This window comes from Oppia nitens, unplaced genomic scaffold (assembly GCF_028296485.1).
Source record: "Oppia nitens isolate AA-2021 unplaced genomic scaffold, nextdenovo-longstitch-racon4-pilon3 scaffold2_pilon_pilon_pilon, whole genome shotgun sequence".
Lineage (NCBI taxonomy): Eukaryota > Metazoa > Arthropoda > Arachnida > Sarcoptiformes > Oppiidae > Oppia > Oppia nitens.
In genome coordinates, this window is record NW_026533210.1 from 8,099,740 (window position 1) to 8,125,753 (window position 26,014).

General features: G+C 25.9%; 6 protein-coding genes across 7 annotated transcripts; 3 read left to right on the forward strand and 3 right to left on the reverse strand.

Moving 5' to 3' along the window:
- Positions 1 to 2,801: 2,801 nt before the first annotated feature.
- LOC128954911 (mitochondrial folate transporter/carrier-like) lies at positions 2,802 to 6,099 on the reverse strand. 2 transcript variants are annotated; one of them, XM_054300523.1, is made up of 5 exons: positions 5,900 to 6,099; positions 5,617 to 5,767; positions 5,472 to 5,551; positions 4,825 to 5,263; positions 2,802 to 2,953 (listed from the first exon to the last, which is right to left on the reverse strand). In XM_054300523.1, exons 1-5 carry the CDS (start codon positions 6,060 to 6,062, stop codon positions 2,833 to 2,835), a joined length of 954 nt encoding a protein of 317 aa, XP_054156498.1. In that variant the 5' UTR covers positions 6,063 to 6,099; the 3' UTR covers positions 2,802 to 2,832. The 2 variants fall into 2 exon arrangements, with proteins under 2 accessions (XP_054156498.1, XP_054156497.1); XM_054300522.1 differs by lacking the exon at positions 2,802 to 2,953 and adding an exon at positions 3,777 to 3,950.
- A 4,035-nt stretch (positions 6,100 to 10,134) lies between these two features.
- Positions 10,135 to 10,927, forward strand: LOC128954915 (uncharacterized). The gene has a single exon (XM_054300529.1). It carries the CDS (start codon positions 10,157 to 10,159, stop codon positions 10,889 to 10,891), a length of 735 nt encoding a protein of 244 aa, XP_054156504.1. The 5' UTR covers positions 10,135 to 10,156; the 3' UTR covers positions 10,892 to 10,927.
- Positions 10,928 to 12,367: 1,440 nt separating this feature from the next.
- Positions 12,368 to 13,250, reverse strand: LOC128955999 (motile sperm domain-containing protein 2-like). Its single transcript, XM_054301680.1, has one exon. The coding sequence runs from the start codon at positions 13,248 to 13,250 to the stop codon at positions 12,423 to 12,425; it is 828 nt and encodes a 275-aa protein (XP_054157655.1). The 3' UTR covers positions 12,368 to 12,422.
- Positions 13,251 to 17,230: 3,980 nt separating this feature from the next.
- LOC128954914 (MICOS complex subunit MIC27-like) lies at positions 17,231 to 18,740 on the forward strand. The gene is made up of 6 exons (XM_054300528.1): positions 17,231 to 17,360; positions 17,450 to 17,574; positions 17,659 to 17,839; positions 17,921 to 18,163; positions 18,227 to 18,327; positions 18,475 to 18,740. Exons 2-6 carry the CDS (start codon positions 17,494 to 17,496, stop codon positions 18,604 to 18,606), a joined length of 738 nt encoding a protein of 245 aa, XP_054156503.1. The 5' UTR covers positions 17,231 to 17,360; positions 17,450 to 17,493; the 3' UTR covers positions 18,607 to 18,740.
- Positions 18,741 to 18,831: 91 nt separating this feature from the next.
- Positions 18,832 to 22,575, reverse strand: LOC128954903 (ADAM 17-like protease). Its single transcript, XM_054300510.1, has 6 exons — positions 22,491 to 22,575; positions 20,276 to 21,576; positions 20,112 to 20,181; positions 19,762 to 20,017; positions 19,340 to 19,683; positions 18,832 to 19,265 (listed from the first exon to the last, which is right to left on the reverse strand). The coding sequence occupies exons 1-6, from the start codon at positions 22,570 to 22,572 to the stop codon at positions 18,973 to 18,975; spliced, it is 2,346 nt and encodes a 781-aa protein (XP_054156485.1). The 5' UTR covers positions 22,573 to 22,575; the 3' UTR covers positions 18,832 to 18,972.
- Positions 22,576 to 24,252: 1,677 nt separating this feature from the next.
- On the forward strand, positions 24,253 to 25,965 carry LOC128954904 (GPI transamidase component PIG-S-like). The gene has a single exon (XM_054300511.1). It carries the CDS (start codon positions 24,269 to 24,271, stop codon positions 25,898 to 25,900), a length of 1,632 nt encoding a protein of 543 aa, XP_054156486.1. The 5' UTR covers positions 24,253 to 24,268; the 3' UTR covers positions 25,901 to 25,965.
- The last annotated feature ends 49 nt before the right edge of the window (positions 25,966 to 26,014 follow it).

Genomic DNA, 26,014 nt, shown 5'->3' on the forward strand with positions numbered 1-26,014 from the left:
TATCGTATAAAAATCATTGATAATAAATGATAACAATTAAATAAAAGACACAAAATTAATAATATAGTAATAGTTAACATTTAGATTAGTATTTACAAAAAATATACTTAAATTTATAAATAGAAAAAATATAGTATTATATTATAATTACTATTTTTAAATAAATTTTTTATGTGTATTTTTTGAAATACCGATATTTCACATTCAAATATACTGTATATCATTCAACAAAAAATAAAATATAAATCGTTAAATCCAGAGAATCAAGTAAATGATGAATGCATTGAATGACCGGACAATAATTGTATAGCAATTGTACAGTCAGTGTAATGTAAATAAATAATGATTTGCTTTTTATTTTTTGCTTTTGGACTGAGATTTTCAATGAATATAACCAATGATTTGCAAACCCAATGCTGTCATCAACTGCTGAGTTGTTGCACTTAACTAACTATCAGAATATTCAGTAGAAACTAATAATATTTCTATATTTTATTTAAATATGAATCTAAATAAATAACCCGAAAAAAATGATAATTATTTTTATCTATTGAACAGATGACAACATTCTATATATTATATATCAATATATTATAACATTATATATAAATTATATATAGATATGATATAATGACAGTTTTATACAGTATATGTGGATAACTTGATGCACTGTAATGTACCCAGCAAAAAAATCAATTGATATAATTTTATTACTTTTATAGTATATTGAGTGATTGATTGATTAGCTAAATGATTGAGGTATATAATAAATAAATAAATAATAAATATATATTATTTATTATATATTAATATACACAGTATGTTTGGCTAAAATAACTCATTGATTAACTTATTGATGGATGGATTGTATGAATGAACGGATTCATGAGTGAATGAGGTGAGAGAGAGAGAGAGAGAGAGAGAGAGAGAAAGAGAGAGAGAATGAAATTGAAATGTTTGATGAATTTAAATGTTAGACAAATATCAAGTTTTACAATAGTTTTATAGCCACTAAATGTCAATAATGAACAATAATTCATTGCAGAGATTGTGATTTATTTAAGTGCAATGCAATTGTTGTTAAAATATTGATTTTGATTGAGTAAACACTTTCAAACATATGTCGCTTTCAACTCTCTCTCAACTGTTTTTTGAAGACACACATCGATCGACACGACTGCTGATGAAGAAGACCTGTAGACCAGAAACAACACGAAGAGCTTCTGTATGAATGCAGTGGTCGACCAAATGGTTATTTATAATCCTTTTGGCTTTTTGTTTAAATCCTTTATATAGTCTCAATAAAAGGCATATATATATATAGTGTATGTATCAATACAATTGAAATGTGATTGTAAGCCCACTCTGAAAAGGCAACAACTCTTCAAAGAGTTTAATACTACTATATTCTGTTGTATAGATCTGACTGTACAGTCGTGGACCTGAATGAAAGTCTGTGATAACCAGATAAGCGCTTAATTTCAATACATATTATTTCTATAGTAAGTATTTAATTCAAATAAACCTAACATTTGTACAAACATTATATATATATATATAATATCAATATAACAAGTTTTGGGTGTAATATTTAGCAGAATATAATTCACTAACAAATTCAATCTCAAAATAAAATACTTATCCCATTTTGATGAACACTACTATTACTACTGTATTCAACTATAAAATATCTCATTTCAATAAATTAGTCCAAATTTTAGACTAAACTTTTTTTAGGGACATTAAATACATAGAAAATGTTTTCAGTGCCTTATACTATACACAATGTGTTTCTCTAATTTAGCCGCTATTTGTGACTAATAAAAACAATTTTATAGTGCAAAACATTTAATAATAATAATAATAATACAAGCAATCGATTCAAACAAATATACTAATAAAACATTGCTATAGATAGTAAGTCTACAATTTTACACAATAATATTATTGCCATTGATTTTCAATTAAACATTTGAGAGAGAAATAAAAAAAAGTAATGCAATAAAAGTAAAATAACAGTTGAAAAATATAAATATAAATCAATGTTTCAATTTTTTTATTGATAAATTCTAGTATTTATTTTTATTATAGTATTCAACAATTTTGATATTGTTGCTTTCAATTGGTTTCAACATTTGCATTTTTTTATTAATATACAAAATATTGTATAAAAACCAAAAAATTATTGTTTTTTGTGTTACATAATAATTCAAACAATTAACAAATTAATAATTATTTTTAATTGTAATTCATTTATAGTTATAACAATATTATTATTATTATTATGATTATTATTATTATTATTGCACTCATCATGAAAGCTACAAAATAACTCTAAATATATATTGATTTTCAAAAACAATAATTTAATTATATATATATTTTTAAAAATATAGATATAATTTAAATCTATATCAATAGATTTAAAACAAAATGATATCGTTTTTCAGATTATTTATTATTATTATTTTTGGTGAATCATGTTTGTGTTAAACAATATTTTTTAAAAGTCAATAGAAATTGTAAACACGTTTGTCAATAGACAGGGAAAGACAAACAGATAATAGAGAGAAAAAATATCAGTAAAATAGTAATCATATAAAAATCAACTAACATTTCATATAATGTGTGTGTATTTATATATATATAAAAATAACTCAACACAATGACAAAACATTTGTTTGAATTGTGAGACCCAGTTATACTTATACAGTGAATATAACTTAGTAGTTAAATCATAATAATAATCACACATACATATATGAAAAATAACAATAACTAATGAGAGACCAATTAGTAGGTCTACTAAATAATAATAATAATAATAAACACTTATTTTTTGAGCAAAAAATTAATTGTGTGCTCATATGTAACAAAAGTGAGAGCACAGGCCGGCGTTACTTTAATTAGGTTCGGAAGCAGTCCTTTATAATATCCTTTAATGCCTTCAAACCTATAGATGTGTTCAAACAAAAAATATGAAAAAATGGGGAGAAAAAAGAAAATATCTTTGAAATAAATGTATTTTTCAATGTTTTTTCGTAACAATATTATATAAATATATTTATATAGATATTTAATTTCTTATTATATATATATATATTTATTTAGAAGTATTAACATATATGACTTATTTGTATTTTAGAAAATTTGTTTAGTTTTTTTATAATAACATAACATTTATAAGTTTTTTGATACTGTATTAATAATTTTTGTTGTTGTAAAATTTGTCTTAATATATTTACAAGTGTTTGTTAATTGTGTGTTATTGTAATAAACATATAAATAATCTCAAAAATAAAATAATATCCACTTTTTTGTGTATATTTTTGTATATATATCTTTGTTTGTAAAAGTGGTATAATTTTTTATTACGCCCCCAAACACAGCATAAGTTGAAAAAATAATTGTCATATAATTATTAACAACACAAACTATACAATAAATTTATAATTTACACACATTTAACAAATTATAACATTTATAAATATAAAATTTTTATAAAAATGAAAAGATAAACCAATATACTTTCATTAATATAAAAAACAAAAATATTAAAAAATATTCAATTGAAATTATAAACTTATATTAAAAGTGATAAATAGCTCATATATATATATATATCATATAAATAATTATTAATATTATTATTTATAAAAGACTAATAATTTATTTTAAAAATAATTATTATAAATATTTATATATAACAAGAGATAATAAATATAAACACAAACAAACAAACAAAATTCAAAACTATTATTAACCGCTATATCACGACATTTATTATTATTAATAATTATTATTCTTCGACATATCCTCTGTTGAAACTCTTGGACTGTGTTGTCGTTGGCGATAGTTTTTCATATATAAGGAAGACGATGCATATGTTGGGCGTCACATGAATCAGATAAGCACCCAAACCCTTGTAAAAGCCTCCCAATCGTTCAAACCTAGAGATGGGGTTTTTATGTAAAGTGTCTTAACCTTTAAACTCAAAAAAGCCAACAATTTTTTGTGTGTGTTTTATTTTATGTGTTTCACTTACGGATAATTATCATTCATTTTTTTAAAAAATATTTATATTATATATAAATATCTTATTATTATTACTATTAAAACAGTACAGTATATTTAAAGCTCGCTTATCATTATTATTATAGCTAAAGTTAGTTTTATAATATTATATTTGTCATGTATTATAGATTTAAGAATTATTATTTTTGTTGTTGAAAAAAACATAACAAACTAAACATTAAATTAACACAAAAGCTCTTATTTTTTGATACTTTTTTAGAATAAAGATAATCAAAAAAAAAACTATAAGTTAATATTAAACCAAAATAAAATATAAATTTAAAAAACAAGTGGATATTTTTCCCGATATATATATATATATATTAACATAATATCACTAAATTTTTAGTGCACTTTTATTTTATTCAAGAAAAAATGTTTATTTAATTTAATCTTATTTTAAAAATTATTTTGCGATTTCAATTATTTCTACTATTGTCTTCATTATTATAACTATAAAAAAAAGTTTTTAAGATATATTATATACAAACTTAAATTTTCTGTAGAATAAATTTTTAAATTAAGTTACGGTAAGACTTTTTTGGAAAAAAGTGCACCAAAAATAAAAGTGAAAATAAAATAAAATTATTTTTTAAAAAGATAGCGAAATATAATAATAAAACCGATGAATATATTAGAAATAAATTCAATTTATATAAACAACAACAACAACAATATATATATACGGTATATATATATATACTGATATATTTAAGGCTAATAATAATAAAAAATAAAATCAATTCATACCTCCAGGTTTTGCGGATCACATCAATCACACCATTATAGCTGCTGTGCTGGTCCTGTAGTCGGGCCCGTAGTACTTGATATGGATATGTAATGCTGGCGGCAAACAATTTACTGAGTGCCGCACACGTCAGATATGCCATTGTACCCAACTTGCCATCGGATTCAAGATTATGTTTATCAACATAATATCTTTTCAGCTCCTCGTAGGCCATAAACTGTAGAGCACCATGGCTTACACCTAGAATACCGGGTACATAGCCCCGATAGAGACCGGGAACGCCTTCAAATTTGTACACTTTGCGCAGGGCGTCTACCATTCCCGAGTAACGTTTCGATGGTGGTAGATTCTGCATTTCGGCAATGGTTCCGTATTGCAAACACATACGAGTCTTGACCACCCATATGGGATTCGTTATCGTTGTGGTCAATATACCGGCCTCTATAGTCATTGAATTGAATTTTAACATTACAATAGATAGATATTTAAAATAAGTTAACAATTCATAGGATCAGTCATTATAACAATTGTATTTTTTAAGATTTCAAAATAATAAAATAATTTAGAAATTTTAATAATTATATCATTATATTTGACTGATCCCTAATTGATGATAACCTCCTTCCCCCCCCCTCTAGTAATTACATACCCGCAGCGGCCAATATATGTCGTGCCGGACCTAATGTAGTAGAAGTTCCTTCGGTCATATTAGACTTAATGGTATTATAACTATAAAAACAAAATTGGATATAAATATAATTACCGATAAATAAATAAAATTCATAGAAACATACAATAGAAAGTAGAACCCCCAGGAGATTCCGGCCCCCCAACAATTAGGTGTTACTCCACGGTATAGACCTTTAACACCTTCATGTTTGGCTATAGTGGTGATGGTGTTAACCAATCCCTGATAATTAGGTCGCACTTTCTGGCCGTCATTTACTGTAAATGATAAAAAATAAGTGATATTAGTTTCAGATAATAAAATCTCTAATATAAGATCAATTGCAGTGATATATGATAATAATAACACCACAATTGACAATATATTTATCTGAAATATTGAAGATATACCGGCCAAACGTATTTTGAGTAAATCCAACGGATGTAAGACTAGAGTGGATACGACACCGCCGGCTATGCCGGCGATCAGGTGCTCGTACTTCACGTGCGACAGAAACTTTGGCACCGAAGAAGCAGAAGACGCAGCGCCGCTACTGGCGGTGATGGCCTTCATCTGACTGTTGGTCTGACCACTGATGGCGTTGTTATTGACACTCATTATATATATGATATGATTATAATTATTATTATTGATTAAATCAATCACTTATTTTAAAATACAATAACTTAATTAAATTATATATAATTTTTTATATCCTATGAAATCAAATGAGATTTTTATTTGTGTCTTCAAAAAAAATCATCAAATGATAATATTGTTAGACATCATCTATTCTTGTTGTTGTTGTTGATAATGATGTGATGACTACTTTGTGGCTGTTTTTTTGATGTCACACAACAACTATCACTATAACAACAATTGATTGGCGATATCAATGCCGCGGTGTTGGTGGTGATGGTCAGCAACAGATGAGTGGCCAATCATTTTTCTGGCCGATAGTTATGAGAAAATGTTTTTGTTTTAATGATATTATTATTATTGATTAAATCAATCACTTATTTTAAAATACAATAACTTAATTAAATTATATATAATTTTTTATATCCTATGAAATCAAATGAGATTTTTATTTGTGTCTTCAAAAAAAATCATCAAATGATAATATTGTTAGACATCATCTATTCTTGTTGTTGTTGTTGTTGATAATGATGTGATGACTACTTTGTGGCTGTTTTTTTGATGTCACACAACAACTATCACTATAACAACAATTGATTGGCGATATCAATGCCGCGGTGTTGGTGGTGATGGTCAGCAACCGATGAGTGGCCAATCATTTTTCTGGCCGATAGTTATGCGAAAATGTTTTTGTTTTAATGATATTATTATGAATTGATTAATAAAATCATTGTTTTATTTTGTTTTGCAAAAACAATGTGTCAATCGATGTCTTTACTCAATAATAACAACACATTCAAGCAGTCATTGCAAGCATTGAAGTCAAACATAACAATCAATACGTCCCTCACATACACACTGTTGTTGTCTATACAGTATGTCTAGCATTCAATTCATTCAATGCATCCAATAGTATGTTTCCAATGCCCTGTAGTTATGCAACCATTTGAATGCCAAACTGTGTGTGAAATGTTTTGCAAATTTTTATTATTATTATAAAATATTATTACAGCACTTCTCTGATGCAATAATTGCTATTAATTGCGGATTTTTATTTAATTACAGTAAAAATAAATATAATTTATATTCAATATTAATATCGTCATAATTTATTCACTATTATTAATGTTATTATTATTATTATTGCCTTTTTCATTGACGTAAAACTATTGAAAAAAATTAATTAATTTCTATTAACTTATATTTTTAATTTACATATATAAGGTATACTGCTTTTTGAAATTAACTATAAAATTGTTATTATATTATTGTTTTAGAAATTTATGTCAATATTTTACTTATTAAAACTATTAAAAAGTAGACTTTGGATATATAAATAATTATCGGAATATTTCCTTTTTTGAAATGCGATTATAAAATCAATATTACTGTATATTATTCATTTAGATATACATTTTGTATCTGATATTTATATATTTGTATAATAATATTTAATAAATAAAAAAAATTAATTTGCGATATAAAAATTAATTCACTTTCTTGTCATATCGATATATTATCATTATTATCATTGATTATGAAAACAGTGTTTAAAATATTACTTTATTTCATTATACAGTAAACAACTATTTAAAAAAATAAATGATTTTATTTATAAGATTTGTTTTTTTAATCTTTGGCACAAACATCATAACATGTTTTTTTGTAATAATTTTTAAAAATCAATTTAGGATTTACTGCAAAGTTTTATATTTCAATAAATATTAGTTGTTTAATTAAAATTATTATATGATATAATAAACTAATATGTTATAAACTTTGAACTAACTATTTTTAAATAAAATACTAATGCATATAAATAGACAATAAAATTATTGTTAAAATAGTCTTATGTCATACTTATGATTAAATTCGTAGACAATAGTTATGTAAACTAATAATATAGCTATTATTTGAAAACTTTACAATAATTGATAAATTTTTTATTAAAAAATGTTGTTTATGTGTATAAATAATTCAATAATTATTTATATATACAGTAGTTTACTTTAATTTCATAATTGTTATTTCGCTATACATAATGTTAGATTAGATCCTAATAATAGAGAGAATCTTAAACAGCGGCGGCGATGCTATTGATTACAATTATCTGGTCAATAATACGTTGAACTAAAAAGTGACCAGGTGCAATGTTGTAGATAATTTTAAACTGAATAAAATTGCTATTGGTCATTTTTTAATTAATTGTATGATTTGCCAGATAATTGAAAGTCGACTATCATTTATAAATTTTTTAAACAGTCTACTTTAAATTATCTGGCATATAGTACAATTAATTAAATATTGACTAATTACAATTTTATTTAGTTTAAATTTATCTACAACATTGCCCTTGGTCACTTTTTAATTCAACGTATTGTTGACCAGATAATTGTAATTAATATCATCGCCGCTATCATCGCCGTCACCGCTGTTTAAGACTCTCTGCCAATAATATGAAAATAGTATTAAAATATTGCACCAAATATTCCTGTTTAACAAACTGTCGAATATATCGTATTTAATGTTAGAAAAAAAATTGTTATTAAATTGTAGTCAAATGTGACAATAGGTTTGGACAGTGACTGACATTAAATTTGACCAAAAAATATGTGAATTTATGAATACAATTATAATACCAATAATGAAATCAAAACTATTGATTATATGTCTGATTAGTTTAACAATTGGTATAACATATCAACAAAATTTGACATCTCATCCATCGATGCCATCAAATGTCTCAACTTTGACAACAACTTCTTCATCATTAAACACAATTAAATCGGAAGAGATAACAATGACAATAGATATATCGGACGGGATCGAAAATAATACCGATTCTTCACCGAATGATAAGACTAACTCATCGACAACTGTGATGATGACCACCGATGACCACAACTCGACTGTAGCGACTAATCGGCAATCGACTACTTCACGTCCAGTTATCTATCATTACAATAGAGACATCATAAAAGGAAATCAATGGATAAGAGGTGTCGAAATGGTTATATTGGTTATGGCTTTTATCACCAGTATGTCAGCCATTTGGATCAGCTGTCGTCATATTGTCGACTCAATTGAACCCGAAACCAATGACATACTGGCGGAAAACGGTGCAACAGGTGGTCAACAAAACAGACAAACTATGGCCCAAATTATACGCGAATTGACAATCGGTTTACCTTTGGATTCAGTTCAAGAAGACAAGCCTTAAGATAACAAATAATGACTTTATTTTTTGAGTTATTTCTAACCGTTTTTTAAAAATTATTTTATTGGGAAACAAAAAACTAATTTACTATCTTTTAACTCTTTGCTTACAAAAAATTTATTGTTTGTCTTTATATTTAATGATAACTTCAAATGTAAACTTCCTTTTCATTCAATTAATTTTTTTTCTCTTACTATCAATACATTTGTCACAATAATTGTTTATTAAATATGATATACAGTACTATATTATTATTAAAAAGACATTCAGACTATTTATAATTGATAACAATTTTTTTCTTTTATTTGTTAAACAATTATAAAATGTTTATCACTTATGCTAACCTCACATGAAATTGATTTGAATTGTATTTCAGATAAATTTATTAATTGTAATTATAGCTAATCAAATAAAATTACAGATAAACCTAATATACATTTTTAATGTCTATACTTAAATAGCAAATAATAATTTATTATTAATACCTTTAAATTTATATAGCAAACAGCATTTACCTCATATAATCAGTTTATTATTTTGTTTTTGATTATTATTGAATTAATACTCTAAAAAACAAAAGTTCAATAAAATAAATGTTAAATAATAGTACGGTAATGTTAAAACAAATATAAAATAATAAAGTTTTTCACTAATTATTTGCATTGGAAACTGCTTAATTGAAAAGTGATATATTATTAGTTATTAAATAATTATATATTTTTTAAAAATATACAAGTTAGTTTTATTATTATTATTATTTTTATAAAAAATGAATAAGTTGATAATATATTTGTTGAAAATTTGTTTTATTATGGTGGCAAACAATAATTGTTTAAATGCCAACCAAAATGATAATCAACAACAACAACAACAACAAGGTCTTCAACCGGTCAACTATAGAAACAATACCATTGGTATTAGATATAACGGAACCGTTTGTTTATTGATGGCATTCAAAAGCCTGAATATTAGTGTAACATCAAAAACAACGGATAAAACATTTATGAATCAAATTATCGATGACAGCGACGAAATTCAGATAATTGTCGACAGAAGTAGTTGTCTTAATATTACCGATCAAACACAACGTCTGGCATTGAATGTGTCGGGAAATTATTTGGAGTTTGTATTCAAGAAAAATATGACAACAAAATTGCATAAACTTTCCCTAATTATGTTTGAAGTGGAAAATCAGACACTATTTGATGGGACAACAGTGAAAAATGGTAATATCTCGAAGATGTCGCCCGATCTTAAAGCTAAACAACTGGGCGGCGGTTATTCATTTGAATGTCGACATAAGTATACGTTTCGGTTTAATGCAACCGAAACGGAGGAAATAAAAGTATCGATAATTGGGCTAAAATTTTCGGCCTTCAGAAAGAAAAATAACGGCGATTTTGATAAACGTTTGGTTCAGTGCGAACCACCCAAGACTGTCAAACCGGGCAGTGATACCGTTCCCATAGCTGTTGGCGGAGTACTTACCGGTTTTTTGGTCATCTCTTTGGTCGGATATTTGGTTATAAGGGCACGAAAAGCGTAGATATGGAGACTAGAAATTGTTTAAAATGCTTAATCAGATACATGTTTTTTTGTAATCAAAAAAAATTCAATTAAATAGTTAATTATTATTTGTTTTATTTGTAAGTTCAGTACTAAATATTTATAATAATAGTAGAAATTATTGACAATAATTTAATTATAAATGCTATAGCTGATTTTAAATTTTTAGCCTTTAGTATTTATTTTTTTTTTGCAATTTTAGTTTTTTCATTAATAGTTAAATAGTTAACTTTTAAAAGTTTTACGTTGGTTTTTGTACAAATAGTTAACGGTACAGCATAACTATTTAATTGGATAATTAAATATAAAGTTATACAATAAAAATAATTAAATTACGATTAAATGATAAAAAAAATTAAATAATTTAGTGCTTAATGCCAAATAAATCTTATTGTTTTATTAATATACTGTATATGTAATGAAATATCTTTCAGTAATCAAAAAAATAATTTACAAATTAATACTATAATACTTTTGTACCTTTTCATTGAATAAAGTTAACAAACATGTGATTGTATATTTTTAATTATTTTTTTAACTTACATGTATGTACTAATTTGTTAAAACATAAATTACTTTTATAAAAATATAATAATATTATAGTTTTAATTAAAAATGTTTAAAATTTTAGTAAATATTATTTCATTTATTTGTACAATGCTTATACATTAATATGACATTTTCAATAAATCTATTTTTTAATTAATTTTTTTAACTGACATAAATATCAAGATATTATTAATATCATTTATTTATTATTGTATAGTGTATTATATAAAGTATTAGTTTAATTTATTTAAAATATTATTGCATTTCACAGTTAAAGATGTAAAATATTTAAACTTTTATTATGTAATTAAAATAGTTTAAAGTTTTATTGGAAACTTGATTATAGTTTGCTTCAAATTTATACAATATAACAAACAATTCATTTAATTAATTAATATTTAATTTAATAGTATAATACAGTATTAAAAATTAATATAAGTTTAAAATATAAACTATAACATATTGATTAACTAATTTTTAAAACTATAATTAAACATTTAAATAGTTTAATATTGTTTGACTACAAAAAAAATTTAGATTACAATCTATTTTATAAAATGTAAATTTTCCTCAAAAATTCTTTCAAGTTTAATTAATATAGTTTTAATGTCAAACAATTTAAACTTAATTTTCCTAATGACTTTTAACAACGATTTCGCAATATTTAAAAAAACATTTAGTTAAAAACAAAACATTTTTTTCTGTATAGTAAAAATATCAATAATAATAAAAAGTAAAATTCGGTTTAAAATTATTATCAGATAATAATCAGATCAGATTTTATATAAATATATGATATATATATATTTCACAATAGATATAATATTTTTATAATTTATAGATTTTTTTACATTATATCAAACATTAGATAATTTTTTTTAAAAGATATTATATAATCTTAATCCCCACCAAACAACCAAAAAAATCTATTGAAATCAACAATCAATTTAGTAGTTATTCATTCAAATTAAATGAGATTCAAATATCTTTCTAATCTTTTCGATCTCTTTATCGGTAAGACCTCTATTTTTGGCCACTTCTTCGGCAGTCGGACAGCCTTTCGGTACGACTCTATACTCTCGATCGCAAACACCGCCCAAAAAGTCCGGTAAGTTTTGTTTGTCGACATAGTTTTCAATGTCGTCTTTGTTGGCAAACTTAATCAGTTTTCGTTGCTCTTCTGGTATCCAACTTTTGGCTATTTTCCAGACGGCATTCAAAATCCATGGCAACTCATAGACCAATATATAGGACAGACCTTTTGGATAGTATTTATTCATCGATGATATAAGAAACCATAGCATATCCATGTCTACATTGGATACGCCAGCATCCTTACAGTCAAACACAATGGCCATACCATTGCCGTTAACTTCGACATCGACTTTATTCATAGTATAGATCACAAACTGTTTGAGTGCTAAGTCTAGCTCCGGTATCTTGCGATGCAATTTTATGCGCATATAAATCATTCCGTTGCCATCCCTGTCCTTACAATAGGAGAATACTCCACCAATTTTGTAAAATTCTTGAGGAAAATCAGTTTCCTTAAGCACTGGTATTTGCAGTTCATGTCTCCAACGCATACAATTCTTGAGCATTTCCAGCGACGGTTCAATTTGTCTCTTATTTCTTAATAAAAATCTCTGGACATACCAATCATCTTCTTTAATCCGTTCGACATCGCCATCAAAGTATAGTTCTTTATTTTGTTCATAATCTTCGACAAACAGTTCCCTAATCTTACAAACAGATTCTTGAAGCTCTTCAGAGCTATCAATTGATGGCATTTTTTATTGTTTTAATATCCAATAATTAACTTCACTTTAATTAACTTAAAAAAACTGCTAATAATTTCAAGATATTTTAAAAATCACTTCAACTCACAATTGCACTTAATTTCACTTTCAAGTACTACTGTATAATACTATTCAAATGTGATCTCCAAAAAAATCAATCATATATTTTTAAAAAACATTATTTGTCTGTTTTAAAACTATATTAAGACAACTTATTTCAGTGATATAAACCAGAATAATATTTTCATATTTCATATTAGAGAAAGAGATAGAGATTAGAGTGAAACAAAAAAACTTATTATTTTTACGATAAAATAAACTTTTTAAAAGGAAAATTGTTGTTAATATTATTTTTTTATTAAAGTCATTGCAACAACAAAATATTATAGTTATTGTCGTAATTAAAGCATAGTTACTAATCAATGCATTTTTCTATACTGCAGTTAAATGAATGAATGAATGAATGAATAAACAATTTTAAATTGAATTGAATTGGCACTCAAGCGAACTAAACGTTATATTATTTTGTTTTTGTTTATTATTTTATTTTATTATTATAGTATATACGGTAAATATACAATATAATAGATATAATAATATCAAAATGTATTAGTATATACAGTATATATTAATATTTGAAAAAAGTGAAAGTTGTTGGACAACATTGTGTGCTAAAACTACAGGTATATAATATTAATAAAAAAAACTTTTAATAACTAGTTGTATTGGACCTAAAAAATTGAAGCCAAGGTTGCCAGATAAGAGAGAGAGCCGTATATGAAAATCAGTTCACAATTAATAGTATTATTATTACAATATTATTACTATTATCTTCAACACAAATGCCTGTCTATTCTATATATCTCTCACTCTCCTCCCGTTCCCCACACATATCATATACCTGTGCGCTGTTTTAAAAGTATTATGTAAGTCGAAGTAATGAACTTGGATTTGCAGTTTATTTTAAATACTAAACTTTCCCATAACCCTATCCAATAAGACATATACATTATCTATTCAATTATGCCATAAATTGTATGATAAGTGGTATGTGTGTGTGTGTGTGTGTGTGTGTCTATAAAATTTATATATAAAGTATATTTACCTATAAGTGCTTTGTTGTTTTGTATCAATTTATTTTTTAAGCGCAATTTTCCTTTTACAAATTTATTATTATTATTATTTGGTGCAAACTGTTATCTCATATAACATAACAAATCTTATTTTATAGCAAACATAAGTAAATAGTATTTTTTTATTTATTTATTGATACAATCATTAGCAATAATTTATTACTATATTCAGCTTTTAATTTCTTTTAATAATTATATTTAATTAATTAATTGATTGTTTATTTTAATGCATTGCTAATTACAGTATACTCTTTTTATATAAAATAAATGTTTATTTTAAGACCTAAATAATTAACGAATCATTTTAAAATTTAATTTATTATAACAATAAAAAATAAATAGAGTTTTAAAAGTTTAAAAATAATTATTTCCGATCAATGGTTACCTATTTGTTTAGTGAATGTGTAATTAAAAAACAAATCATTGAAATATTAATTGAAATGTTAACACATAGGAAATATAAATTAATTAATAAATTTAAAAAATTAATTGACAAAAATAATTTAATTATTTATTGTAAAATTATTATAATTGTTTTTGACTAAACTTAGCATAAAAAATATTAAACTCAAAGAGATAATTAAATAATTTTAAAAATTTATTTATATACTTATGTATACAATTATCAAAATATAACCGCAATATTTCATATTAAATCTGTAATACAATAATAATTTCATTTAAAAATAATATTTATATAATCTATAAATATTTATTTTCATCTATTAATAGTTATTTTTATTATTATTATTATTATTACTTTATTGCTATACAAAGTGGAAAATATTAAAATTGCAATTTTATTTATAATTAGATATATTAAATAATAAGTTATGTCTATATTTAGCAAAAATTATAATTATTATTTGATTAAATTATAATTTTTATTTATTAATTAAATTGAAATAAAAGAAATAAAATGTAATTATAAAAATAAATATAGATTTTAATATATTAAAAATATATATTTTAACATTATAAGATACAATAACAGTAAAAATAATAAATTTATAAAGGTCAATCATATTTATTATTATATTTTTATTTGTTTAGTTTAGTTTAGTTATTAAACTTAATTTTATGAAAATAAGTTTATTTTTTAATTATTTTTTGCTAAATAATGTCCAAAAATTGTTATTCAAAAATAATAATATAATAATAATAATGAATTAACTCATAGCCTCGATTCGTCAATAAAAAGTTCAAATTTTTATTAATAAATTATAATTATATTTTTATGCTAAATAAGTGAAAATTATGTTCATTTATTAATTTCAATAGTTAACAGTATTTGTAAAAAAACAAAATCTTTTTATTATAAATATTTATTATTATTATTTTTGTTTATTTTTAAATGAATTTCATTAAAAATATATCAAAACATTTTCAAAATGATGTCATCATAATTTGATTTGACATTTTGTTATACTGTATTATGTTTAAAATTATTAATATTTATTAATATTATATTTTATAAATAATAATAAATTTTCAATAGTTTTAATTTTAGTTTATAAATTTCAAACTAATAATAATTATAATATATTTATTGACTAATAAAATTTTACTAATTACTTCAATTTACATATAAACTTGTAATTATTTTTTAATAACATTTTAAAAGTTTATAATATAATAATAATACATAATAGTAAAACACTTTCAAAACATTATAGGAAAATTATTTCAAATATTTTGTGTAATTATTGAATATATATGAAGTTTAATGACATTAAATAAACTGTGATTAATAGATGAATAGATTTTTTAAATATCTTTAAATCAATTTTTAAACAAATTATATATTATAAATCCCTCCTTTTTAAAAAAAAAGTTTATCGTTTATAATCAAATCCATCAAAAAATAGTACTATAATAACTGAATCAATTAATTGTAATCATTGTCTTTGAAATGAATATAATTTTTGTTTTTTGAAAAATCAATTGACATAAACATAAAAATAAACAAAAATCAGGACAAAAATCTTATATAAAATTTATTAACTAAGCGTAGTATTAGTTTCAACATTTATGACCAAATACTGTCATTTATAATATGATGAAACAAAAAACTCATTTCAATTCAAATAAATTATTCAAAAAATTATTATTGTTATAAAATTCAAATAAGATATTTTTATTTGTTTTTTTGTTAATTAAAATTTTGTGAAATATGTTTAGTAAGTTTGATGGATATGGGTTTGTTATAATTTAATAACACATATATTGAAAAAAAGTTCACATAAATTAAACGTTTGTTAGCAACTAAAGCAAAAATCAATGGGTGGTATTTATCTTTATATTTTATACAATAGCTATTTTTTAGTCAAATATTAATAATAATTTAGCAAGCTTGTTTTTTTAATTAAAAAATTTAATTTCAATACAATTGAATACAATAAATAATACTACTACATGTTATTTATTAACTAAATTGACAAAATTAACTATTATTTAACTAAATTGTAGTGTTCAAAATTAATAATAATAATAATAATAATAATAATAATAATAATAATAATAATAATAATAATAATGAAAATATAAATTTAATGTAAATGAAAATTTTATGTAACATTTTTTATATATTAAAAATAAATTATATTTTAATGTATATAAAGCTTAATTTTGAATTAGTGTATTTATTTACAGTATTTTTTCAATGTAATTGCAAATTAAACCGAAACCCGTAAACATAGTTTCGGTTAATATTTCAGTTATTTTTTTCGGTTATTAATAATAAACCCGAAAACCACTGTTTGGTTATTATAATATTTTTTTTTGTACGTAATTTTTATACAATTATTGATATTATTTGTTTGTTTGGTTTGTTTATAGTGTTGTGCAATATATTTACAATATTTTTTTTTGACCAAATAATTACCGTTAATATAAAACTTTAGTTAACTATTATTAACTAATATTAACTATAATTTCTACTAATATTATTAGATATTTGCCGTTATCTGTAAGTAATTGTGATTTCAATGTTTTCATTAATAACTTATTTTCATATATTTTGAATTTTTAAAAAAAAAAACATATTTTTCATTACAGTAATTATTAATTTATCGCCGATTTTGTTGACCACTGGACTGATAATGACTGAGACACTGGAGACCACTTCGGCCACAAAGCCTTGTTGTCAGTCAAAGGCCAAGAAGTTGATGAAAATCAGTGAAGTAATGGATCACTTATTACCGTAAATCAAATGATGGCAATTGTCTTAAAAACTTATTTTTCTTTATCTGTTATCTACAAAACAGTTACCACTTTATGGCAATCCTTATCCAAGAGCTGAACGAGTGATTATTGATGAAGAATTGGGTTATATTGAAAGTGGTGTCCAACAAGTTAGACAACAATTGAATCCAGTTGTGGACACAATCACCAAATCAAGTGAAAGAGCTGTCGATATACTGAAAACATCTTACTATCACTCGTTATGTGAGATAATTATCATCGCATGAAATGAATGTCAACCAAACAATAGTTACTAAACGATTGACTATTAATTTTAAATTACAGCAACTTATGAATATATCAGCGCCGAAGGCAACACAGTGGCCAAAGCGGCCGCAATCACTACCGGCGGACTTCTGGGACTTTTGATATCGTCGCGCAGAGGCTTCTTCAAGAAAGTGTTTTATACTACCGCTGGTCTAACGGCTGCGTCGGCCGCTTGCTATCCGAAAGAGGCCAAAGAATTGTCACAAATTGGTCTGTTTATTGTCAAAACAAAAGGTCCCGAAATAGTCAAAGAATATACCGGTAAATGACACACAAGTATTGTATTCATCTTTAAAAATATTTAAATCAATCATATCATCTAAGGTGTCGACTTAAGCCAAAAGACGATGACGACGACAGCAGCGATATCGTCGAGTCCAACAAAATCAGAGTCAAAGAAGAGCATCGATTATGTGGGTCAAGAAGTGAGTGATGTTCAGTACTATGGATTTAGATTATCAGAATCGGTGAGATTTTGATGAACTGATCCACACTTTTAGCATTCAAAATAGTTACTGTAGTTATCATTTTATAAATAATTATTTATTTATCGGTAATTGTAATGGTTTTAGGATAACAAAAATAAATCACAATCTTCACCTCAAAGTGCCAATACAGGGGAAAAGGGGTCACCAGTTAAGGGAGATTACGGAATGGCACGCAAAGAGGATCAGGACTTATATGCAAACAGAAGCACAAAATGAAAAACAACATTTTAAGGCTTTTATTTTTAGTTTACCGTAATTTAAAATACATTGTTAACAATTAATAAATCTATAGTTATCTATAGTACACATCCTAACTAGTAATTAAAAAATAATAATAATAATAATAATAATACAATAGATGTTATGTTATGTTATTTCAATGAATAAATATGAGGTTTAATGAAATAATTAAAATAATAATTATATAAAACATTTGAAAATTGAAATTAAGTTTTCAACCATTTGGTCAAAATATACATTATTTTATGACTTAGAATTCGGAGCAAAAAAACAAACCAAATAAAAACAATTCTTCTTTTAAATAATGAGCTAATAATTGTTAAACATTTGATTTTTATGTCTCTAATGTCTATAACCATAAGTGGACGGATAATAGACAGATGAGGTCGGGGTATTGATGCGCTGATTGTTCGCATAGCGAACACTTGGTCTCGAAAGTGTTGAATTAAAACTTCGCGGACGAACACTATTACCATTCCTTCTCTGACTTCCGACGCTGTCAAATGAGGAACTTCTTCGACGAACTTTTTCTTTGTGTTTCTGGTCGTAGTAGCTGATGGCACATGTGATAGGAACCCATACTATCAGTGATAACACTAATACCACACCGACGATGTTGTCTTTCATGATGCGAACTGTTCCAATCAGAACAACCAGTTTTCATCAATAATAACATGTCATCACTTTTTTAAATGTATGGTAAACTTACAGAATGTGTTGATATCAATCTCTTCGATGACATCCCAAAAGCGTTCAACAAAGTCTTGAACAGCTCTCTCGCATCTTTGAGCCTCACAAACACCGTATTTACATGGCGTCCCATTGGGCAATGGATCTCTGGGCTCAACTGGAGCACATGTACCAGACAGGCTGCTAAAGTTACTGCCAATTGTAACGGCACGGCAACACCGAAAACAGGCATCTCTGGCCCCTTCACATAAACATGACGACTGTCCTTGAGCTGCACAAAATGACAGGCATTTTCCAGCTCTACACTGACCTCTGTCCATACACTTGGTGTTGTTGGGCATTGGAGATGGCTCTGGACAGTGGCTATCAAATAAAGTAACGGAAAAAAATGTTTTATAAACACAATCATCAAAATTAAATCAAAACCAATTGATAACTTACGGACTTTCTCCGTCACAATAGGACTCATTTTTACAGTTGAGTTCATCTTTTAGTTTGCAGACCTGACCGGAATGTTTGACCCGACAAGAAGCACAACAATCGGAGTTTTTGTCGCTACAATCGGAACCGGGAAGTAGACGACAGCGACTGTCACAACACAAACCAGTGGCGTAATCGTCGCCCTTAACCAGTAAACCTTCGTCGCATTCTTCGTCGTCTTCGACTTTGCTGTTACCGCAATATGATTTGTCAGGACCTTACAGTATAACATAATTAATAGTCATTAGTTTTAATAATTTTACCGATAATACTATTAATAAATATCATTTATGAATAAAAAAACAACTTACGAGAGAAACAACGATGAGATTTACCCACTAATACAGCACTAATAGACCGTTTACTACACGGCGAGAAAAACTACAAATAAAATAAACAAATATTAATAATAATAACTCATTGCCGGTAATTATCTGATAATATAACTAAAAATTTGAAAAACAATAATTAATACCCGATTATTCTCTTCATAACCGCTCACAGAATAGGTATACATAATATAAGAGCCGCCGTTTTCGGCGTTTGGCGAACACTCTTCAGTGTGCGGGTCGTGCTCTGAGCCCCAATTGTGGCCAAACTCGTGTGCCGTAACTAATACGGCTTCGCGAGTTATAATTCTGTGACCAAACGTGTTCCGGGTTGTTGTCAGTCCAGTGTTGAGATACAGTGAAATTCCGTTTGGATGTAACTGTGTATTACCGTAATAACTGGGACTACACATACCGCCCACCGAGTTTGTACGGGGCGAGGCTACGTAGGCCAGACCCAGTACCGAACCTTCAAACGATCGATGAGTGAACAGATGGGCCAAACAGAACTGACTGTTCTCTCTGTTCAAGGAGAAGGCTTCGAGCACATCCCGTACCGATCGTTTGCTTTGATCTGAATTATAGTGATCCCAATCAGGTGTCGGTTCCGTATGGATTTGGATTTCTTTGATGAAAAATCCCATTCCAGTGAATCCCATACCACTTTCGATGTCTGTCCATTCGGTTCCGTTGAATATTCTGTTCACTCTATCTATTATGTGTATCAAGTAATTGATTGTTGTCTTCGAGTTTGAGTCGCCCATCAATTGATAAAAGTAATGGTCGGCGACCAACACAATAGCGCAATGTGTGTGAGTCGGTGTGAATGTCTGTGCGTTTATTTCACCGGTAATTGCAATCTCATTGTAAAATGATTGGCGTTTTCTTCTAATCAGTTCTTCGGTAACCATTATGTTGTCATCGGTTACATTGTCGTCGATTTTAATATAATCACAGAATTTTCGCGACCCGTCCGTCGAATCGGAGGAATGTTTGACATCGGATCTCTTGTAGACAATCATCGATTCATCTCTATTCAAGTGATTTGGCAAATGTCTCCACAGAGGTTCTACTTCATAGGTTTCACTGTTGGTCTGTATGGTAGCTGTCATTATGCCGTTGCGGCCAATGTGTGCCCTAACATCCGAGTCCTTGACTCCGTTTACTTTTCCCGAATAAAATTCATTTAAGTCGACAAATAATGGCTTTTTGCGACCCTTGGCATCAATGGTAAAGGCATTAAACTGAGAACTAATCACATCTTTATTATGATTTAATAAAAGATTAAATTCTTTATTAATGGCACGAAATGATACCAAATGATTGACCGATTCTTTATGATTTTCATCAACAAAATCGGTATCTCTTTTGGCAATTTTATTATGTTTTATATCTATTGCATCAATAATTTCATAATAATCTAATTGAGGAATACTTTGGTAATCACCTGTAAATAAAAAAAATTAATTAATTTTTTTATAAATATATACATTATTTAATAAATAAAAATAAAACAATTGATAAAAAACATCACATTACTAAACAAATTGATTTTCACACAATTTTCAACAAAATTTATAAAATTAATTTCCAAGTTATTTAACATTTTTGCAATTTTTTTTATAAATACAGCATTTTATTAACATTTAAATATTATAAAAATCTTAACAAATAAATTTTACATATATAAATATATTTGAATTAATAAATAATAATCACTTGTAATACATATTAATATTAATTATTATAACCAAATAATTAATTATCAATTAATCATGTTACTTCACTTGAAAATTAATATATATATCATATATGATATGTAATATAACATAAAGTAATAATTTATTAAAAATAAATAAAACAATTTGATAAATGTATCAGGTTACTTTTTATGCTAATCAATTCAATTCAACATAATTTATATATCATATCATATATCATATAAGTAAACTAATTATAAAAATATTTAAACTATTCAATAATATATATCATACATATTGCTTATTATTATTAGTAGTAGTTATATGATACCATAATTCAGTTTTAATTATCATATATAAAACATATATCATGTTATCAATTTATATTTTTATCAATTGTTTATTTTTTTAATTTTTAAAAAATTAACATAATTAAATAACTATTAAAGGCGCATCATCAATTTTCACATATATGACGACAATATTACGTTATGTCAACCCCACAAACGTGGGCCACACCTCCTAATAATTTTTATTTTTTTATATGACAAACATTTTGTATATATATATATTTCGGAACTTTTGACAAGTTTTTATAATTAACTAAATTAATAGTAATTTTTTGGTTTTGTTTTATAAAATTTTTTTTTTTTTGACTTACATTTGATAACAATTGAGACGATGGACACTAAATATATGAAAAATAATATGACATTTGTTGAACACTTTTGATTGACAAACATATTTGTTATTATTATTATTATTATCGTTGTTAACCATTAATTAAAAATAATATTAGATTATTATTATGTCATTTGGCCGACAATTTATTATATTTAAATTTGAACTAATCGTTATATAAATATTTCACACATAAACTAGTATTATATAAACATATCATAGTTTTGTTTTTAATTAAAATGTTGTAATTAAATTTGAGATCACAATTGATTGATTGATTGTAATAATAATATTATTAATAATGTAATTAATAATTAAAACAAATGCAATGCATTGGCAACACATTGGGTCACAACAACAACAAAACAATTTTCTACATTTGATTTTTAAAAAAAACAATACTTTCAATAATATCAAAATTGACTAATTAAGCAAATAATAAGTACTGTATTATATTAGGTATAAATAAATTAATTAATTTTTTAAAAAAAACTAAATTTTTATACTAAAAACAAATTAATTGTAACACAATTCATGGTTTACTACTACTAATATATTATTATAAGAATAAATAAATTTTACTTTTATTTGTATACAGACAGTGTGTTTATAAAAAAAATAAATAATAATAATAATAATAACTTTTTTTGAAGCACTTGTACTACAGTACTATTAATACTGTACTGCAATGCAACAAAACATGTGCACACAAACTATTGAGACAACATTTTTTATTATATAACAAATACACTAATAATGTATTAGTATTTCATTATATTATATATAAAAAATTTCTCAGTCAGTGTCACATAACTTATGTGTGTATATATTTGTAGCACAACTTTCCTATTATAAAACTGTTTGGTATTTTACTACTACAGCACTACTACTACTACGAGGGATGGCATTGTTTTGCACCCGATATTTATTGTATGACTGACTACTCATACCGTATGAATGATATGACAGGTATTACAATATAAATAATATAATGTAAGAGAGAAACGCCTTGAAATATACTGTATGTGTGAATGCAGTGAATGATCTCATAATAGTTATGTATAAAAACACTGTATAGTACTGTATATACCGTAAATTATACTGAAATAAATCTGTTTAATCATTGATCGCTTCATTTGGTTTATTAAATCAATTTGATTGTCGCAATAATTGTATTGAAAATCCAAAAATAGTTATACAATATATATATATATCATATTAAATAAACACATTAGTAATGTTAATCAATAATTTTATTATTAGTCATTGCTATTACACACACACATACAGTTTGATGACAAAAATAAATGCAATAAATACCGGTAGTTTAAGTTAGATAAAAAAAAATTTTTGTATAACAGTTAAATTAATTATATTAGGAAATTATTTTTATAAAACAAATTTTTATTTTCTCTAATTTTCATTTGAATAAAATAAAGATTCAATCAATAAATAAAGCAAACAAATAAATAAAAACATTAATTGAATGCATTTTACATGTATTTGATTATTATTATTACATTTTTGAAAAAAATTGAATTTCAAATTTAGCGCCCAATTGATAGCCGCTTATCATATGAATGAATGGCAAATGTGTAGCAGTTTTTGGGAATTAAATAAATAAATAAAAAACTAATAAATTATTTACAAATAAAAAATAGATTTATTTATTTACACATATTTTTTAATTATTTACATTATTTTTATTGTTTATATAATTAATTTAATTAAACTACAAGTGCTTAACCATATGACCGCATGGCCAACATCACCGCCGCCGACGACGACAACAATGTGGACAATAACACGGCCGACAATAACAGGACCGATACAGACAACAACTTAGGCATCCTTTCGTCGGTTATCTACATCTGTATCATAGTTATGGTCGGTTTTCCGCTTTGGTGGACAACCACTTCGCCGTCCAGACACTCACTTCCCGACGTAAGTGCACTGATGGTCAGCTCGCAAACGATTAGACACCAGTTACAGGTGACTGTTGTGGCCGTCGATAATGACATCGATAGGCAAGAATTGAAGTCACAATTGGTCGGCAATTGGCCGCAAAAATTCAGTCCCGACGGCAGTTGTTCCTATGGTTACGAGTGGAAAGTACGGGCACTTTTGCCGAAAGAAGAACTGTTTTTTAATAATAGCGGTTCCCAGAGAAGACCTCTCAGTGATATTGACGACAAGTTGACCGCAATTAAAGATCACGAAACAGTCGGCAAACTTTGGTTATTCGTATTGCCGTCGAATACGAAACTAATTTCTGGTCAACAAAGACATGTCTTCGGAAAGAATCGATTCTTTTATCTACGAAATGATCCCAAAGTTTTTGATGAAAAATCTTTAGCTGAAATTATCAATGAATTGGTTGAATCCACACAAATATTAACTGAAAAGGCATATAACTCTCAGAGAATTGATTTCTTATTGTATCCGGAAATCGATATCATTGTTAATGTAGTCAATGAAGATGAAACCAACAATGAATTACTTAAGAAAAGAGTCGATGAGATACATAGTATTGGTGACATCGGACTGACTAAACAGAGTGGTATTTCAGAGTTGATCCGATTTAATATTATAACACAGACATTGCATTATGTGTTTAAAGATAATTTTATATCTACTCATCTGAATAATGCTAATAATAATAATGACAGCCGATTGACAATCGGAGGAACCGATAGGCTATTCGATGTCAAGAATGTACCGATTCTTATGAATACAGTTGAGTCGCGAGTTGTCGAACATAATAATAAGCAAAGCTTTCATATATTGGTTTATATTCCATCAGATGGTCCACTCTTTTTCTATGATATCACTCACGAGACTAAATCCAATATAATGGTTACACCGTTCAGAGGCGGTGTCATTGTGTGGAATAAAGACAATGATTTTGTTAACGGTTTCAGAGCTGTTATTCGCAATCTGATAGCACTTCCAAATGAAATACCGAAAAACTTGATTACCAATGAATTATTTTTCGCAAAATGGGAATTGGATGCCATTCGACGGTCAATAACCCAGAAGAGAATACTGAAGACATTGGCATCACTTGAGTCGATATCGAAATTGATTCATAAAGTCAATAATATTGTTATAATCCAAGAGATAGCCAAACGAATGCATACGGCAGTCGATGTTTCCATCGAAGCCATTAATTGTCTCCACGAAACAGATCTCAAGAATGCCTATAAATTGAGTACAAAAGGTTATCTGTCATCGGAAACGGCATTCTTTGATCCATCGCTTTTGTCATTACTTTACTTTCCCGACGACCAGAAATATGCCGTCTATTTTCCACTGTTCTTACCGGTCAGTCTTCCGGTCTTTTCGTCCCTTTATTATCTCTACAAGACTTATAAGACTAGAATGAGATGAGTCTTGATTTTTAGGCGAATTATTAATTAATTAATTAATATTTTTAATGATTATTATTATTATATACACTAAACCCATAGAATTTATATATTTATTGTAAAATATTTGTTTTTA